Source organism: Anomaloglossus baeobatrachus, chromosome 7, assembly GCF_048569485.1.
Source record: "Anomaloglossus baeobatrachus isolate aAnoBae1 chromosome 7, aAnoBae1.hap1, whole genome shotgun sequence".
Classification (NCBI taxonomy): domain Eukaryota; kingdom Metazoa; phylum Chordata; class Amphibia; order Anura; family Aromobatidae; genus Anomaloglossus; species Anomaloglossus baeobatrachus.
This window is the reverse complement of record NC_134359.1, coordinates 273339150-273359887: the sequence shown is the minus strand read 5'-3', so window position 1 is coordinate 273359887 and position 20738 is coordinate 273339150. Positions and strand designations below refer to the sequence as shown.

Genomic DNA, 20738 nt, shown 5'->3' with positions numbered 1-20738 from the left:
TTAAACTTACCTGTCTGCGGCGCAGCTGTTGCTTCCGGGCCCCGCTCATTATGCCTCATGAATATTCACTGCACTGACTGTGGACCTGGAAGCAAGTGAGACAGCAGCGCCGGAGACAGGTATATGTACAAGTTCACGCCGTCCGTGTGCTATCCGGATGTTACACACATAGCACACAGAGAATACACAGACAACCCACGGAACGCCTCAACGGAGTGTGAAGGGGGCCTTAAAGGGACTTTGTCAGCACAGAATGACTGTTCAAACCAAACACAGGCACTCCTGAATCATGGTGGAGACAATCATTTAAGTCCACTTCACCACCTGCTGGTTTTCCATCTATTCCCTTCTCTGACTCTATGAAGCCAGAGCTGTCAATCAAAGACGGGCAGGGGGGTGTACATTAAAAGCAAGGTGTTGGTGAGTGCCTGGTTTGAACAGTCATCCTGTGCTGAAACAGTCCCTTAAAATAAAAAAAAAAATATTTTTATATAGCGCTAACATATTCCGCAGCGCTTTACATACATCAGGAACACTGTCCCCATTCGCGCTCATAATCTAGTCCCTTTAACTGGAGCACAGGAGGTTTCCGAGTGCTGCACCCCACTGGTTATCAGAAGTCCCATTAGAATGAATCGGGCCACGGTGCACATAAATCGACCTCTGCCTTATTCCGCTGGACCTGCAGCGAGAAATCAAGGACCACAATCGCTGGACCCCAGCACTCAGAAAGTTATCCTCTACCCCATAAATAGGGGGAAATATCATTCAAAAGTGAGAATATCCCTTTAAGAAGATCGAATTCAGCCAAAAAAGCCCAGGAACACTCCTTTAATTGCAGATCATTTAAAGGGATCAGCCTGCTTATCTTTTAAAGGGATACACAGTCATTTAAATGGTTACAGGGGTCTACAAGTGTCTGACAATCCCTTTAAGAACATAGGAGGAGGATCCCTGGAGGTTGGAGGTGATGATCCGCCCCTGCAGAGCCCTGATCTCACACGATCACATCTATCTAGGGGGACTTGAAGGATCCACACAAGATCTGGGGTCAGTTCTCCAAGATGTTTGGCAGAACCACCCTGCCTGTGACAAGGGGACCTAGAAGGAACTGAATACTGATATTTTAGGTTTCCCTTTGTCACTCACTTTGCATTTTATTTTTCACTTATTCACACTTTGCAGCATTTTTACCGCATCTGCCTAAAACGTGTGCGTGATGCAATAGATAGACCGGCGCTGCAGCCGGTGACTGACCGCGGCCCGTCACCTCCACGTGTCCACCAACAACACAACGCTACTTCCGGGTTTGTTCGGACACACCCACTCGTCTCCTGATTGGGCAAAAAGATTGTGTGGGCTTCAGTGATTGGTCAGTGCGCGCGGTGACGTAGGAGGGGAATCCTCTGGACTCCGGCAGGTGGGAGAAGTGTTTATTGTGTCCTGGATCCGCCTGACACCCGGAAACTGACAGCTGCTCCCCTGTGCCCCCCCAACTCAGCCCGAACTGTCCCCCCCGAGCTCAGCCCCCGTGCCCGGTAATGGAGGAGGGGCTGTGACCGCGGACCCACAGGGCTGTGTCCACTGAAGAAGAGGATGAAAAGCCCCCCAGAGACCCCCCGCCGGTATGCACCCCGCTCTGTGGCTGGCACTGGGCATCTGCCTCACACGGGTCCTACAGGTGAGTTATCAACATCCTGGACACTGGTCTATGAGGGAACTACAAATCCCAGCATGGTGCTCAGGAAAGGATATGATGGGATCTGTAGTTCTATACAAGATCGATGGGATCTGTAGATCTATACATTATTACCTGAATTCTGTAGATCTATACATGATTGCTGGGATCTGTAGTTCTGTACATGATTTGCTGGGATCTGTAGTTCTCTACGTGATTGCTGGAATCTGTAGTTCTCTACGTGATTCACTGGGATCTGTAGTTCTCTACGTGATTGCTGGAATCTGTAGTTCTCTACGTGATTCACTGGGATCTGTAGTTCTCTACGTGATTGCTGGGATCTGTAGTTCTCTACGTGATTCTCTGGGACCTGTAGTTCTCTACGTGATTCACAGGGATCTGTAGTTCTCTACGTGATTCACAGGGATCTGTAGTTCTCTACGTGATTCACAGGGATCTGTAGTTCTCTACGTGATTCACAGGGATCTGTAGTTCTCTACGTGATTCTCTGGGATCTGTAGTTCTCTATGTGATTCTCTGGGACCTGTAGTTCTCTACGTGATTCTCTGAGACCTGTAGTTCTCTACGTGATTCGCTTGGATCTGTAGTTCTCTACGTGATTCTCTGGGATCTGTAGTTCTCTACGTGATTCTCTGGGATCTGTAGTTCTCTACGTGATTCTCTGGGACCTGTAGTTCTCTACGTGATTCTCTGAGACCTGTAGTTCTCTACGTGATTTGCTGGGATCTGTAGTTCTCTACGTGATTCTCTGGGATCTGTAGTTCTCTACGTGATTCGCTTGGATCTGTAGTTCTCTACGTGATTCGCTGGGATCTGTAGTTCTCTATGTGATTTGCTGGGATCTATAGTTCTCTATGTGATTTGCTGGGATATGTAGTTCTCTACGTGATTTGCTGGGATCTGTAGTTCTCTACGTGATTTGCTGCGATCTGTAGTTATATTCATGATTCTCTGGGATCTGTAGTTCTGTACATAATTTTCTGGGACCTGTAGTTCTCTACGTGATTTGCTGGGATCTGTAGTTCTCTATGTGATTCTCTGGGACCTGTAGTTCTCTACGTGATTCTCTGAGACCTGTAGTTCTCTACGTGATTTGCTGGGATCTGTAGTTCTCTACGTGATTCTCTGGGATCTGTAGTTCTCTACGTGATTCGCTTGGATCTGTAGTTCTCTACGTGATTCGCTGGGATCTGTAGTTCTCTATGTGATTTGCTGGGATCTATAGTTCTCTATGTGATTTGCTGGGATATGTAGTTCTCTACGTGATTTGCTGGGATCTGTAGTTCTCTACGTGATTTGCTGCGATCTGTAGTTATATTCATGATTCTCTGGGATCTGTAGTTCTGTACATAATTTTCTGGGACCTGTAGTTCTCTACGTGATTTGCTGGGATCTGTAGTTCTCTATGTGATTTGCTGGGATCTATAGTTCTCTATGTGATTTGCTGGGATCTGTAGTTCTCTACGTGATTTGCTGCGATCTGTAGTTATATTCATGATTCTCTGGGATCTGTAGTTCTGTACATAATTTTCTGGGATCTGTAGTTCTGTACGTGATTTGCTGGGATCTGTAGTTGTCTACGTGATTTGCTGGGATCTCTAGTTGTCTACGTGATTTGCTGGGATCTCTAGTTCTCTACTTGATTTGCTGGGATCTGTAGTTCTCTACGTGATACGCTGGGATCTGTAGTTCTCTATGCGATATGCTAGGATTTGAAGTTCTCTACGTGATGATATCCTGGGATCTGTAGTTCTCTATGCGATATGCTGGGATTTGTAGTTCTCTTTGTGATGATATGCTGGGATTTGTAGTTCTCTTTGTGATGATATGCTGGGATCTTTAGTTCTCTACGTGATGATATGCTGGGATCTCTAGTTCTCTACGTGATGATATGCTGGGATCTCTAGTTCTCTACGTGATGATATGCTGGGATCTCTAGTTCTCTACGTGATGATATGCTGGGATCTCTAGTCCTTTACGTGATGATATACTGGGATCTCTAGTTGTCTACGTGATGATATACTGGGATCTCTAGTCCTTTACGTGATGATATGCTGGGATTTGTAGTTCTCTTTGTGATGATATACTGGGATCTTTAGTTCTCTACGTGATGATATGCTGGGATCTCTAGTTCTCTACGTGATGATATGCTGGGATCTCTAGTTCTCTACGTGATGATATGCTGGGATCTCTAGTTCTCTACGTGATGATATGCTGGGATCTCTAGTTCTTTATGTGATGATATGCTGGGATCTCTAGTTCTCTACGTGATGATATGCTGGGATCTCTAGTTCTCTACGTGATGATATGCTGGGATCTCTAGTTCTCTACGTGATGATATGCTGGGATCTCTAGTTCTCTACGTGATGATATGCTGGGATCTCTAGTTCTCTACGTGATGATATCCAACCCCTTTGGTGGCACAGAGATCCCCGTCCTTCGGGCTTGTTTAACCCCTTTGTTTCCTGCCAGCTCATGTGATGGACGCTCAGGTGCAGGGCTCGTTACAGTGCAGCGTGTCCATCACATGACCAGGACTGAAAACCATGAAGATTCCTATTCAATGACAGCAAGCGGAGAGCTTGACAACTTTTAAGAATGGCATCATTTATTTCATCCTATCATGTAACCAATCACCCTTCATGTCGGGGGTAATTCCCCTTTAATGCCCCTGTGTATTCGGTGCGGTGTCGCCCTATTACTGTCCGTCAGACACTGTGTGGCCTCCGCATGGATAATTCCATACAATACAAATCGCATCCGGTTCTCTCCTGGAAACGCTCCTGCATGAATCAATATTTGCTCCTGTCAGTGACCGGCCTATATGATGTAACATACTGCTTAATATTTGTAATAAACCTTACTTAAAGGGGAATTCCACCTTTGCCGCCGTGTCTGTGCACAGACAGGATCTGTAGTGTTGTATGGACTAGAATACATGGATCTTTCTATCAGAAACAGCGCCACTTTTGCCCTTAGGTTGGTTCTGGTATTGCAGGTCAGCCTCATTCAATGGTTCAGATGAGTGTATATCATGGTGTGTATACGGCGAATCTCCCAACCTGAACATCCAGCTTTATAGACACATATAAGGCTGTAAATTTGGGTCGGGCGACCCTGCTCCGCCAGACCGGGCACTGCGGTACAAACCAACAAATACAGACCAAAAAATGCGCATGTGTGAGGCCGGACCTGTGTGACCACGGCAAACATCACTAAGGCTATGTGCGCACTAGAAATGTGAAGTTTCTCAAGAAAATTTCTTGAGAAACTTCTGCCAGTGAAAGATTTCCGGACCTGCGGAAAAAATCCGCACCAAACGCATGCGGTTTTGCCGCGGATTTGCCGCGGATTTACCGCGGATTTACCGCGGATTTACCGCAGGTTTGTCCCTGCAATAAATAATAAAGATAATCGATAGACAGATAATGGATAGAGGGAAAGATGGATAGATGAATAGATAGATAGATACAGGGATAGATAGATAGATAGATAGATAGATGAATAGATAGATAGATAGAGGGATAGATGGATAGATAGATAGATAGAGGGATAGAGGGATGGATAGAGGGATGGATAGAGGGATGGATAGAGGGATGGATAGAGGGATGGATAGAGGGATGGATAGAGGGATGGATAGAGGGATGGATAGAGGGATGGATAGAGGGATAGAGGGATAGATAGATAGATAGATAGAAGGATAGATAGATAGATGAATAGATAGATAGAGGTATAGATGGATAGATAGATAGATAGATAGATAGATGAATAGATAGATAGATAGATAGATAGAGGGATAGATGGATAGATAGATAGATAGATAGAGGGATAGATAGATAGATAGATGAGAAAAACCTATATAATGTTCCACCTCCCTGCATTTTCTAAGCTGGCACCCTTTAGTGACTTTCATGTGGCACTAAAGGGTGCTTAGCCTTGTATTTAGCCATAAAATAAATAAATAATTAAAAAAAAACGACGTGAGGTCCCTCCATTTTTTGTAGCCAGCTAGGGTAAAGCAGACGGCTGCAGCCTGCAGACCACCGCTGGCAGATTCACCTTGGCTGGTAATCCAAAACAGAGGGCACCCCACGCTGTTATTTTAAATTATATAAATAATTTAAAACAAAAAACGTGCGGTCCCCCCATATTGGATCACCAGCCAAGGTAAAGCGGACAGCTGGGGTCTGATATTCTCAGACTAGGGAGGTCCACTGTTATTGGACACTCCCCACCCTAAAAATAGCAGGCCGCAGCCGCCCCAGAAGTGGCGCATCCATTAGACGTGCCAATCCTGGCGCTTTGCCCCAGCTCATCCCGCGCCCTGGTGCGTTGGCAAACGGGGTAATATATGGGGTTGATGCCAGATGTGTAATGTCACCTGGCATCAAGCCCTGGGGTTGGTGAGGTCAGGCGTCTATCAGATACCCGACATCACCAACCCAGTCAGTAATAATTAAAAAATAGACAACAAAAAAAGTTTTATTTGAAAAAACACTCCCCACATAGCCTCTTTAACCAATTTATTGAAAAGAACAATCAATCCACGTCCGGTGTAATCCAATAAGGGGGGGGGGGGTCCCATGCCGATCCATACCATAGTCACTGTCCCAGTCAATGAAGAACAGAATGTTCCCCATTGGCTGGGAGAGCAATGCAGTGACCTGAGCTAACATCAATAGGTCAGCTCAGGTCACTGCAGGGGATGACGAGCGCTGCCATCAGGAGCATAGATGAGATCATTACCTTCTGTGATCATCTCCTGTACTGCTGATGTCAGCGCTGTCACTCACTTCTATGCCCGCCGCGTTGTCAGAAGTATCGCGAGAGCCCGTGACGTCACCGCTAGTGACAGTCTCGGGCCGCTCGCGAGACGGGCATAGACAGCAGTGACCGCGGTGACGTCAGGAGGCAGGAGATCGTCACAGCAGGTAATGATCTCACCTCCTGACAGCAGCGATCGTCATCCCCGCGGCTCCCAGCACTGCAGGGTGTCAGTGTCTGCCTGCGCTGCCGCGTGACAGGCTGCTGACACTGCGGGCAGACACTGACACTGCAGTGCAGGCAGCCGCGAGGCCGGAGCAGGACACACACTGCACGGGCACCTGGAGGTCGCACGGAAGTGCTTCTGTGCGGCGTCCAGGGAGTGTGACGTGTGTTTACTCTGCTCCTCTTCCTGGCATAATGACATCGCTTCCTGCAAAACCGCAGGCAGCAATGAGCATTCCCGCAGGTAATTCGCGGCTATTCCGGTGGTATACCGCACATCATTGCTACCTGCGGAATACCCCCGGAATACCCCCGGTACCTGCGGAAATTATGGACATGCACATTTTCTCAAGAAAGTTTCTCGAGAAAATTTTCTCAAGAAATTTTCTTGAGAAAAATCCGCACAGTGCGCACAGCTATTTTTTTTTCTCATTGAATTTCATGGGAAATGTCTGCACAAAGATTGCAGACATTTCTCAAGAAATTTCCGGGGCAAATCCGCGGGTAAATCCGCAGGTAAAAAGCTCTAGTGCGCACATAGCCTAAGGGGGGTTTTATGTGTATTTAGTTGTAAAGGTAGAAACTATGGGGGCTTTTTGGTGCTTTTTTGCTGTAAAATCTTCACCCAACAACATTTATAGATTTAGGTACATAAAACATAAGAAAGAGATGGGTTTTTTTTAACAATAAAACACGTGGGGAAATAAAAGTGACGTGTGCACTATAGGGCCGTTTTTCACAGTCAAAGGAATAGGAAGCTTGTTGCCAACAGATTTGAAGCTTATTATGTGGATTTTGGCCCAAAAATCTCATAAAAACGTGATAAAAACTGTGTGAACAAAGCCTTAGGCCCACGTTCACATGTTGAGTTTTTTACCTCAGTATTTGTAGCCAAAACCAGGAATGGGTGATAAATGCAGCAGTGGTGCCCGTGTTTTATACTTTTCCTCTAATTGTTCCACTCCTGGTTTTGGCTACAAATACTGGGATAAAAAACTAAAAAAAAAAAAAATACTCGCGTGCATGGGGCCTTACAAATACTGCCATCAAATACACAATGAGTGCACTAGCCTTACAAATACTGAGGTAAAAAACTACTCAACAAGTGCACGTGGCCTTACAAATACTGAGGTAAAAAAATACTCAACAAGTGCACGTGGCCTTACAAATACTGAGGTAAAATAATACTCAACAAGTGCACGTGGCCTTACAAATACTGAGGTAAAAAAATACTCAACAAGTGCACGTGGCCTTACAAATACTGAGGTAAAAAACTACTCAACAAGTGCACGTGGCCTTACAAATACTGAGGTAAAAAAATACTCAACAAGTGCACGTGGCCTTACAAATACTGAGGTAAAAAAATACTCAACAAGTGCACGTGGCCTTACAAATACTGAGGTAAAATATATTCAACAAGTGCACGTGGCCTTACAAATACTGAGGTAAAAAATACTCAACAAATGCACGTGGCCTTACAAATACTGAGGTAAAATTATATTCAACAAGTGCACGTGGCCTTACAAATACTGAGGTAAAATAATACTCAACAAGTGCACGTGGCCTTACAAATACTGAGGTAAAAAAATACTCAACAAGTGCACGTGGCCTTACAAATACTGAGGTAAAATATATTCAACAAGTGCACGTGGCCTTACAAATACTGAGGTAAAATATATTCAACAAGTGCACGTGGCCTTACAAATACTGAGGTAAAATAATACTTAACAAGTGCACGTGGCCTTACAAATACTGAGGTAAAAAAATACTCAACAAGTGCACGTGGCCTTACAAATACTGAGGTAAAATAATACTCAACAAGTGCACGTGGCCTTACAAATACTGAGGTAAAAAACTACTCAACAAGTGCACGTGGCCTTACAAATACTGAGGTAAAAAAATACTCAACAAGTGCACGTGGCCTTACAAATACTGAGGTAAAAAAATACTCAACAAGTGCACGTGGCCTTACAAATACTGAGGTAAAAAAATACTCAACAAGTGCACGTGGCCTTACAAATACTGAGGTAAAATATATTCAACAAGTGCACGTGGCCTTACAAATACTGAGGTAAAATAATACTCAACAAGTGCACGTGGCCTTACAAATACTGAGGTAAAAAAATACTCAACAAGTGCACGTGGCCTTACAAATACTGAGGTAAAATATATTCAACAAGTGCACGTGGCCTTACAAATACTGAGGTAAAAAATACTCAACAAATGCACGTGGCCTTACAAATACTGAGGTAAAATTATATTCAACAAGTGCACGTGGCCTTACAAATACTGAGGTAAAAAATACTCAACAAGTGCACGTGGCCTTACAAATACTGAGGTAAAAAATACTCAACAAGTGCACGTGGCCTTACAAATACTGAGGTAAAATAATACTCAACAAGTGCACGTAACCTTACAAATACTGAGGTAAGATATATTCAACAAGTGCACGTGGCCTTACAAATACTGAGGTAAAATATATTCAACAAGTGCACGTGGCCTTACAAATACTGAGGTAAAAAATACTCAACAAGTGCACGTGGCCTTACAAATACTGAGGTAAAATATATTCAACAAGTGCACGTGGCCTTACAAATACTGAGGTAAAAAATACTCAACAAGTGCACGTGGCCTTACAAATACTGAGGTAAAAAAATACTCAACAAGTGCACGTGGCCTTACAAATACTGAGGTAAAATATATTCAACAAGTGCACGTGGCCTTACAAATACTGAGGTAAAAAATACTCAACAAATGCACGTGGCCTTACAAATACTGAGGTAAAAAATACTCAACAAGTGCACGTGGCCTTATAAATACTGAGGTAAAATAATACTCAACAAGTGCACGTGGCCTTACAAATACTGAGGTAAAATAATACTCAACAAGTGCACGTGGCCTTACAAATACTGAGGTAAAATAATACTCAACAAGTGCACGTGGCCTTACAAATACTGAGGTAAAATAATACTCAACAAGTGCACGTGGCCTTACAAATACTGAGGTAAAAAATACTCAACAAGTGCACGTGGCCTTATAAATACTGAGGTAAAATAATACTCAACAAGTGCACGTGGCCTTACAAATACTGAGGTAAAATAATACTCAACAAGTGCACGTGGCCTTACAAATACTGAGGTAAAATAATACTCAACAAGTGCACGTGGCCTTACAAATACTGAGGTAAAATCCTCAAAAAAAAACAAACAACGTGTGCACGTGGCCCTAAATAATAAGGCACTTATTCATCACTATTGAAACCGTTTGCGCCAAAGTTCTGTCAGAAAAAAAACAGTTGGAAATTTAGCAACATTTTCGTTGCGCAAAATTTTGGGGATTTGTGGCGTTTTATATGCCAGCTCCTGGCAAAGCCCAACAAATCCATCATAAGTACGACAGAAATGATGACTCCAGTCCGTAAGGCTGGAGACAGGTGGAACAAGGCCAAAAAAAAACTTGTCATGTGTGTTGCGCCGGTCCGGTCTCACGCTCGTCACCTGATGTCATGTGACTTTTCTTTTGTTTCAGGCGTCTGGATTAATCCACCCTTTGTGCAAACAGTACAGTGGGCAGGTGAGCGGGCCGGCACTGAATACGCCAGCTCAGCTCAGCGGGGCTCCGCCGCACCCCCATACTGCCCCAATATGTCCTGTATACACTGTATATAGGGTGACCAAGTCCTCCCGGCTCATTAGAAGGGGCTCGGTTGGTAATGCAGACAGTATGTATCCCACTCTGAGCCTGGGTAGGAAACTTTCTCCATGTATGTAGATGGGGAGAGGTTGCACTGATAACAGACATGTCAGCCTAACCTGAGAACAAGGTGCGTCCTACCACAGGTGGGCCGGGCGCAAGATCATATTTTATAAAATGCCCTTTTAAATATACAGCTCCCAGTGAGTAATTAACTGGGAAGGGCGGCTCTGAGGAATGTCCTACTAAATCCAGTGTTACTGGGGAATAGACAAAGCTGACTGCACTAGTGTTGGGTGCAGTTGCTCTCTATACGTCTTGTATTATACTCCAGAGCTGCACTCACTATTCTGCTGGTGCAGTCACTGTGTACTTACATTACGTTACTTATTTTGTACTGATTTTGAGTTAAATCCTGTATTATACTCCAGAGCTGCACGCACTATTCTGCTGGTGCATTCAATGTGTACATACATTACATTACTGATCCTATACTCATCCAGAGTTACAGCCTGCATTATACTCCAGAGCTGCACGCACTATTCTGCTGGTGCAGTCACTGTGTACATACATTACGTTACTGATCCTGCAATGATCCAGAGTTACATCCTTTATTATACCCCAGAGCTGCACTCACTATTCTGCTGGTGCAGTCACTGTGTTCATACATTACATTACTGATCCTGAGTTACCTCCTGTATATACTCCAGAGCAGCACTCACTATTCTGCTGCTGCAGTCACTGTGTACATACATTACGTTACTGATCCTGCAATGATCCAGAGTTACATCCTGTATTATACCCCAGAGCTGCACTCACTATTCTGCTGCTGCAGTCACTATGTACATACATTACATTACTTATCCTGCACTGATCCTGAGTTACATCGTCCATTATACTGCAGAGCTGCACTCACTATTTTGCTGGTGCAGTCACTGTGCACATAATTAGTTATCCTGTACTGATCCTGAGTTACCTCCTGTATTATACTACAGAGCTGCACTCACTATTCTGCTGGTGCAGTCACTGTATACATACATTACATTACTTATCCTGTACTGATCCTGAGTTACCTCCTGTATTCTACTCCAGAGCTGCACTCTCTATTCTGCTGGTACAGTCACTGTGAACATACATTACATTACTGATCCTATACTGATCCTGAGTTACCTCCTGTATTATACTCTAGAGCTGCACTCTCTATTCTGCTGGTGCAGTCACTGTGTACATACATTACATTACTTACCCTGTATTATACTCCAGAGCTGCACTCACTATTCTGCTGGTGGAGTCACTGTGTACATACATTACTGATCCTGAGTTACCTCCTGTATTATACTCCAGAGCTGCACTCGCTATTCTGCTGGTGCAGTCACTGTGTAGATATATTTAAGTACTGATCCTGAGCCACATCCTGTATTATACTCCAGAGCTGCACTCTCTATTCTGCTGGTGCAGTCACTGTGTACATACATTACATTACTTACCCTGTATTATACTCCAGAGCTGCACTCTCTATTCTGCTGGTGCAGTCACTGTGTACATACAGTACTGATCCTGAGTTACCTCCTGTATTATACTCCAGAGCTGCACTCACTATTCTGCTGGTGCAGTCACTGTGTACATACATTACTGATCCTGAGTTACCTCCTGTATTATCCTGCAGAGCTGCACTCACTAGCCTAAAGGCCACATCCTAATCCTGGTGTCTTGTCCTGCAGTGTGATGGCGGAGCCTCGGTCTCTCTGCCGGAGTCCATGCTTTTTGTATCTACGCTGGATGGGAAGTTTCATGCTGTGAGTAAGAAATCCGGGGATGTGCTGTGGACCTTAACAGACGGTAAGTCATCCGGGTGTGGGGTGGGTGTTTGGGGTAAAGGGTAAAAAACCCTTTTCTTTGTCGCTCCTAATTGGGAGACCCAGACAATTGGGTGTATAGCTATGCCTCCGGAGGCCACACAAAGTATTACACTAAAAGTGTAACGCCCCTCCCCTTCAGCCTATACACCCCCCGTGCTGCTACGGGCTCATCAGTTTTTATGCTTTGTGCGAAGGAGGTCAGACATGCACGCATAGCTCCACAGCTTAGTCAGCAGCAGCTGCTGACTATGTCGGATGGAAGAAAAGAGGGCCCATAACAGGGCCCCCAGCATGCTCCCTTCTCACCCCACTCTTGTCGGCGGTGTTGTTAAGGTTGAGGTATCCATTGCGGGTACGGAGGCTGGAGCCCACATGCTGCTTTCCTTCCCCATCCCTCAATTAGGGCTCTGGGTGAAGTGGGATCCTTTCGGTCTCCAGGCACAGGAGACCGTGCTCCATCCACAGCTCCTGAGGAGCCTGCTGGATAGGAGCCGAGTATCGTTCAGGGACATGGCCCTGCTACTTTGAGGTACTCTGTGTCCCCGTGGGGACCGCGCACAGCAACACTCCAGCATTGCTGGGTGTGCTAGTGCACCGGGGACAGCAGCGCTGACTGCGTTTGTGCCATTACACACTTCAGCGTCGCTGAGTGTGTTCGTGTAGGGGGACTGCCGCGCTGACCGCCGCTGCCGTGGTTATCACTACGGCGCGGCTGGGACTGTTAGTGCGCCGGGGACTTCCGCGCCGACCGCGCTTATACGGCGGCCGCGCTTATAACTCGAGTCCCCGGCTTTTGCGGCCTAGTCTCGTTTTCTTCCCGCCCCCAGCCCTGCCAATCAGGGGAAGGGCGGGACGCTGTACAGGTCGGCAGCACTGAGGGCTGGAGCATGCTTTGCATACTCCACCCCCCTCACTCTGCACAGTGGGGCACCAGTTCCCGCACTTTTCTGGGTCACGCCCACGGCTCCCTCCTCTCCTCAGGACGCCGGCAGCCATTCCTCTCAGCTCTGCTAACGCTGGAGAGGAGAGACAAGCTCAAAGAGACCCAGGCAGGATTTCTGGTGCCCACACAACCGCTTTGCGAAGGCGGTAAGCAGCACCTGTGGTGCTGGCCCCACTAGTGCAGAAGTGTACTTATAGATTACATGATTATAGACTATACTTTACACTGTATGGTGCACTGTTGATTTTTGTCTATATACCCTCCTGTATTGCTCAGAGGAGACAACAGCATGTCGTCCACAAATAGCAAGGGTGCCAAAGCACAGACTTACTATGCTGCCTGTGCAGCATGTACGGCTATACTGCCGGCAGGTTCCACTGACCCTCATTGTGTGCAATGCTCGGCCCCTGTGGCACTTTCTCAGCCGGAGCCTCTGCTAAGGGTGGCCCAGGGAGAACCACCTGTTAACACTGTCCAGGTGACAGGGACGGAGTTTGCAGTTTTTACTGAAAGACTTTCTGAGACTATGGCTAAGATATTAGAAGCCTTGCAGTCCAGGCCGGCATCTCAAGCCAGGGGCACTGTGGAATCATTGCCCCCTGGTCCCCCTCAGTTGGAACAGCAATGTCCTCCCGGGGTGTCTCATGGATCCCAGGGTGAGGTCTCTGACACGGAACGCAGTCCCAGACCGATTAAGCGAGCTCGCTATGATATCCCCTCGACATCATCACAATGTTCAGGGTCTCAGCGAGAGGACTCTCTGTATGATGAAGCGGAGGTAGCTGATCAGGATTCTGATCCTGAAGCCGCTCTCAACCTTGATACTCCTGATGGGGACGCCATAGTGAATGATCTTATTGCGTCCATCAATGAAATGTTGGATATTTCTCCCTCAGCTCCTCCGGTGGAGGAGTCAGCTTCTCAGCAGGAGAAATTCCGTTTCAGGTTTCCCAAGCGTACAAAGAGTATGTTTCTGGACCACTCTGACTTCAGAGAGGCAGTCCAGAAACACCGAGCTTGTCCAGATAAGCGTTTTTCCAAGCGCCTTAAGGATACACGTTATCCCTTCCCCCCTGACGTGGTCAAGGGCTGGACTCAGTGTCCCAAGGTGGATCCTCCAATCTCCAGACTGGCGGCTAGATCCATAGTTGCAGTGGAAGATGGAGCTTCACTCAAGGATGCCACTGACAGACAGATGGAGCTCTGGTTGAAATCCATCTATGAAGCTATCGGCGCGTCTTTTGCTTCAGCATTCGCAGCCGTATGGGCACTCCAAGCTATCTCAGCTGGTCAGGCGCAAATTGACGCACTCACACGTACGTCTGCGCCGCAAGTGGCGTCCATAACCTCTCAAAGGTCGGCATTTGCGTCTTACGCTATTAATGCTGTCCTGGACTCTGCGAGCCGTACGGCGGTTGCAGCCGCCAATTCGGTAGCAATACGCAGGGCCTTGTGGCTGCGGGAATGGAAGGCAGATTCGGCTTCCAAAAAAGTGCTTAACTGGATTGCCATTTTCTGGCGACCGTTTGTTTGGTGAGAGATTGGATGAAATCATCAAACAATCCAAGGGAAAGGAAACATCCTTACCCCAGGCCAAACCAAAAACACCCCAACAGAGGAGGGGACAGTCGAGGTTTCGGTCCTTTCGGGGTGCGGGCAGGTCCCAATTCTCCTCGTCCAAAAGGCCTCAGAAGGATCAGAGGAACTCCGACGCATGGCGGTCTAAATCACGCCCTAAAAAGACCGCCGGAGGTGCCGCTACCAAGGCGGCTTCCTCATGACTTACGGCCTCCTCACACCGCATCCTCGGTCGGTGGCAGGCTCTCCCACTTTTGCGACACCTGGCTGCCACAAGTAAAAGACCGTTGGGTGAGAGACATTTTGTCTCACGGTTACAGGATAGAGTTCAGCTCTCGTCCTCCGACTCGATTCTTCAGAACATCTCCGCCTCCCGAGCGAGCCGAGGCTCTTCTGCAGGCGGTGGGCATTCTGAAGGCAGAAGGAGTGGTGGTCCCGGTTCCTCTTCAGCAACAGGGTCACGGTTTCTACTCCAACCTGTTTGTGGTTCCAAAGAAGGACGGGTCCTTCCGTCCTGTTTTGGACCTAAAGCTGCTCAACAAACACGTAAGGACCAGGCGGTTCCGGATGGAATCCTTCCGCTCCGTCATCGCCTCAATGTCCCAAGGAGATTTCCTAGCATCGATCGATATCAAGGATGCTTATCTCCACGTACCGATGGCTCCAGAGCATCAGCGCTTCTTGCGCTTCGCCATAGGAGACGAACACCTTCAGTTCGCGGCACTGCCGTTCGGCCTGGCGACAGCCCCACGGGTCTTCACCAAGGTCATGGCTACAGTAGTTGCGGTCCTCCACTCTCAGGGTCACTCAGTGATACCTTACTTAGACGATCTGCTGGTCAAGGCACCCTCTCAAGAGGCATGCCAACACAGCCTCAACGTTACTCTGGAGATTCTCCAGAGTTTCGGGTGGATCATCAATTTTCCAAAGTCAAATCTGACACCGGTCCAATCGCTGACATATCTTGGCATGGAGTTTCATACTCTTCCAGCGATAGTGAAGCTTCCGCTGGACAAACAGCGTTCACTACAGACAGGGGTGCAATCTCTCCTTCAAGGTCGGTCACACCCCTTGAGGCGCCTCATGCACTTCCTGGGGAAGATGGTGGCAGCAATGGAAGCAGTCCCTTTCGTGCAGTTTCACCTGCGTCCTCTTCAATGGGACATCCTACGCAAGTGGGACAGGATGCCGACGTCCCTAGACAGGAACGTCTCCCTCTCTCAGGCAACCAAAGCTTCCCTTCGGTGGTGGCTTCTTCCCACCTCATTATCGAAGGGGAAATCCTTCCTACCCCCATCCTGGGCGGTGGTCACGACGGACGCGAGTCTGTCAGGGTGGGGAGCAGTTTTTCTCCACCACAGGGCTCAGGGTACGTGGACTCAGCAAGAGTCCTCACTTCAGATCAATGTTCTGGATATCAGGGCAGTGTATCTTGCCCTAAAAACGTTCCAGCAGTGGCTGGAAGGCAAGCAGATCCGAATTCAGTCGGACAACTCCACAGCGGTGGCTTACATCAACCACCAAGGTGGGACACGCAGTCGGCAAGCCTTCCAGGAAGTCCGGCGGATTCTGCTGTGGGTGGAAGCCACAGCATCCACCATATCCGCAGTTCACATCCCGGGCGTAGAAAACTGGGAAGCAGACTTTCTCAGTCGCCAGGGCATGGACGCAGGGGAATGGTCCCTTCACCCGGACGTGTTTCAGGAGATCTGTTGCCGCTGGGGGGTGCCGGACGTCGACCTAATGGCGTCACGGCACAACAACAAGGTCCCAACATTCATGGCTCGATCTCAAGATCACAGAGCTCTGGCGGCAGACGCCTTAGTTCAGGATTGGTCGCAGTTTCAGCTTCCTTATGTGTTTCCTCCTCTGGCACTGTTGCCCAGAGTGTTACGCAAGATCAGGGCCGACTGCCGCCGCGCCATCCTCGTCGCTCCAGACTGGCCGAGGAGGTCGTGGTACCCGGATCTGTGGCATCTCACGGTCGGCCAACCGTGGGCACTGCCAGACCGACCAGATTTGCTGTCTCAAGGGCCGTTTTTCCATCTGAATTCTGCGGCCCTCAACCTGACTGTGTGGCCATTGAGTCCTGGATCCTAGCGTCTTCAGGATTATCTCTAGTAGCAGTCACATCACTTCGGAGAGTGTCTGAGTTGGCAGCGTTATCATGCAAAGCCCCTTTCCTGGTGTTTCACCAGGACAAGGTGGTTCTGCGTCCGGTCCCGGAATTCCTCCCTAAGGTGGTATCCCCCTTTTCATCTCAATCAGGACATCTCCTTACCCTCGTTTTGTCCTCATCCAGTTCACCAATGTGAAAAGGATTTGCACTTGTTAGATCTGGTGAGAGCACTCAGACTCTACATTTCTCGTACGGCGCCCCTGCGCCGCTCGGATGCACTCTTTGTCCTTGTCGCTGGCCAGCGTAAAGGGACACAAGCTTCCAAGTCAACCCTGGCTCGGTGGATCAAGGAACCAATTCTCGAAGCTTACCGTTCCTCGGGGCTTCCGGTTCCCTCAGGACTGAAGGCCCATTCTACCAGGGCCGTGGGAGCGTCCTGGGCCTTGCGACACCAGGCTACGGCTCAGCAGGTGTGTCAGGCAGCTACCTGGTCGAGCCTGCACATATTCACGAAACACTATCAAGTGCATACCTATGCTTCGGCAGATGCCAGCCTAGGTAGGCGAGTCCTTCAGGAGGCAGTGGCCCACCTGTAGGACGGAGCCGTTACGGCTCTATTATGAGGTATTATTTACCCACCCAGGGACTGCTTTTGGACGTCCCAATTGTCTGGGTCTCCCAATTAGAAGCGACAAAGAAGAAGGGAATTTTGTTTACTTACCGTAAATTCCTTTTCTTCTAGCTCCAATTGGGAGACCCAGCACCTGCCCCTGTTTTTGTATACACATGTTGTTCATGTTAAATGGTTTCAGTTCTCCGATATTCCTTCGGATTGAGTTTACTTTAAACCAGTTTATAATTTTTTCCTCCTTCTGGCTTTTGCACCAAAACTGATGAGCCCGTAGCAGCACGGGGGGTGTATAGGCTGAAGGGGAGGGGCTTTACACTTTTAGTGTAATACTTTGTGTGGCCTCCGGAGGCATAGCTATACACCCAATTGTCTGGGTCTCCCAATTGGAGCTAGAAGAAAAGGAATTTACGGTAAGTAAACAAAATTCCCTTCTTTACTATTGGTTTACGCAGATGCATTAACACCTGAGACCTCACAAGGTTATAGGGGCCTGTGTACAGCGCCGCACAGTGAGTTGTGGTGGTGCCCGGTACTGCAGCTCAGTCCTTTTCTCCTATATTGGGTTGCTCTGCTCTGCTTTGTTGGCACGGTCAGTGATGTGGAGTAATTCTGGGATGTCTGCACACGGTTATGGTCTGCGGTGTTGTCCTCGCACAGCGTCCTCCCTCCTGTTGTCAGGAGAACAATACACACAATGCGTCGCCTCCATTCACCCCAGCGACCATCGCTGCCTCCTCGGCTTCTCAACAGCTCCATGGTTTCCTGACTCTGTACCCACAACTGCCGCCAATGACGGATGCAGGCGGTAATCTAGACTGACTGCCGCGACTTCTACTGTCTGCACAAATCTACTTAAAGGGGTTGTCCACCTTTTTGGGGACATTTTTTTTAAACCTAAATGCATGTAATTGTGTCTAAAAATCATTTTTGCAATTGGGTTTCTTTAAAAATCTTGCTTTCTATATTTCCTAAGTTGCACTGTCTTATGCTGACTGCAAAATGAGTTAACTGAGAATCTGTCAGTGAGCTCAGTCTGAGTTTTAGCTTTTTCTAGCTCCTTTTAACTGCTTTATGACCACAGACCACATCAAAGTTTAAACGGTGCAACGTTTTTAATTAAACCCAATTGCGAAATTTATATTTACCCTCAAATATTTGTACTTGAGATTAAAAAAAACAAAAATTGACTCCAAAGATGGACAACGGGTTGGATATACATGGAGCAGTTTATTGTATACCATACGGGAAGGCTCTTGTCTACAAAGGGGTATTCAACCAAAATCTATTTTGGTATTGACACCCTATAATTAGTATAGAGGTCGCTTAGCGTCCCCAAAGTACCGATCCAGAGCAGCACAGCGCCATATACTGTGTAGTGGCCATTCTTGGGTACTGCAGCTATGCTCCTATTCAGTTCAATAGGGTGGAAGAAAAAAAAAACTGGGATTCCGTAATTATTTTTTAGGGTTTTGTTCTTATGGTATAAATTAGAAAATTCTATCTAGGAGTTTTATAAATCTTTCTGCGATGAGTGCCCCTTTTGGGGGCACCTGTTGTTTTTGCCACCATTTTTTCTTGTGCTTTAGTCGAGAAATGTACCATATGTCATGCTGTATCCAATAAGCCTTTACTAATTACATCTGCCCTGTATTTTCTCCTCTCTTTCAGATCCTGTGATACAAGTGCCGCTGTATGTGTCAGAGTAAGTCTAGGGTCACACGTCTGTGTCGCCCCTTTAGCTTTCTCCATAGCCTGAGATGTACCATACAGTAGCAAAGCTCTTTGTCTTACTAATATTGCATCATAGGATGCATGTTATTTAACATTTTAGCCTCTAAACAGCCAGCAAGGCACATGATGACTAAACCTGATATATTCTGTATCATAGACCAGCTTTCCTGCCGGACCCCAGTGATGGCAGCTTGTACATTTTGGGGGGAAGGAATAAAGAGGGTCTCATGGTAAGCACAAGTTTTATTAATGTGTAATTATACTTCTCTATTCATTTATTGGGGGTACCGCTATGGGCACCAACCCTGGCCCAGAATTTTTACCTACAGATATTACATACCAAAGATTCACCTGCTAGATTGGCACTGTTGAAGTGCTTGTAACTTGCACCAGTAAATGTCTAGGGGGGATGGAATTTTTAGACTATTGTTGGTGCCCATGGCAGGACCAAGAACTTTTATAGTCGCCACGATGGAAGCTTGTACATTTTGGGGGAAAGGAGTAAGGAAGCACTCATGGTACTCACCTATTGTACTATCACCCATTCCCTGTAGACTGTGAGCCCTCGCGGGCAGGGTCCTCTCTCCTCCTTGGGGGCAGGGTCCTCTCTCCTCCTGTACCAGTCTGTTTTGTACTGTTAATGATTGTTGTACGTATACCCTCTTTCACTTGTAAAGCGCCAGGGAATAAATGGCGCTATAATAATAAATAATAATAATAAAATGGTAAGCACAAGTGTTATTATAGGTATCTATTCATTTGTTGGAGGCACCGCTTAGTGCACCAACCCCGGCCCAGAATTTTTTACCTACAAATATTTACCCATACTGCATGCCAAAGATTCACCTGCTATATTGGCACTGTTATTGTAATTTGCACCAATAAATGTCTAGGGGGGATGGAATTTTTAGACTATTGTTGGTGCCCATGGCAGGACCGAGAACTTTTATAGTCACCACGATGGAAGCTTGTACATTTTGGGGGAAAGGAATAAGGTAGCACTCATGGTACTCACCTATTGTACCATCACCCATTCCCTGTAGACTGTGAGCCCTCGCGGGCAGGGTCCTCTCTCCTCCTATACCAGTCTGTTATATACTGTTAATGATTGTTGTACGTAGACCCTCTTTCACTTGTAAAGCGCCATGGAATAAATGGCGCTATAATAATAATAATAAAATGGTAAGCACAAGTTTTATTAATGTGTAGTTATAGGTATCTATTCATTTGTTGGGGGTACCGCTATGTGCACCAACCCCAGGCCCAGAATTTTTTACCTACAAATATTTACCCATACTGCATGCCAAAGATTCACCTGCTATATTGGCACTGTTATTGTAACTTGCACCAATAAATGTCTAGGGGGGATGGAATTTTTAGACTATTGTTGGTGCCAATGGCAGGACCGAGAACTTTTATAGTCACCACGATGGAAGCTTGTACATTTTGGGGGAAAGGAATAAGGTAGCACTCATGGTACTCACCTATTGTACCAT

General features: G+C 46.9%; 1 protein-coding gene across 1 annotated transcript in view; it reads left to right on the top strand.

Moving 5' to 3' along the window:
• The first annotated feature begins 1400 nt into the window (after nucleotides 1-1400).
• ERN2 (endoplasmic reticulum to nucleus signaling 2) overlaps nucleotides 1401-20738 on the top strand; it is a 40131-nt gene continuing 20793 nt past the window's right edge. The window contains exons 1-4 of the mRNA XM_075318144.1: nucleotides 1401-1681; nucleotides 12103-12220; nucleotides 19180-19213; nucleotides 19400-19472. Coding sequence (XP_075174259.1) covers nucleotides 1628-1681; nucleotides 12103-12220; nucleotides 19180-19213; nucleotides 19400-19472 — 279 coding nt within the window. The 5' untranslated portion in view covers nucleotides 1401-1627. The remainder of the gene's footprint in view (nucleotides 1682-12102; nucleotides 12221-19179; nucleotides 19214-19399; nucleotides 19473-20738) is intronic.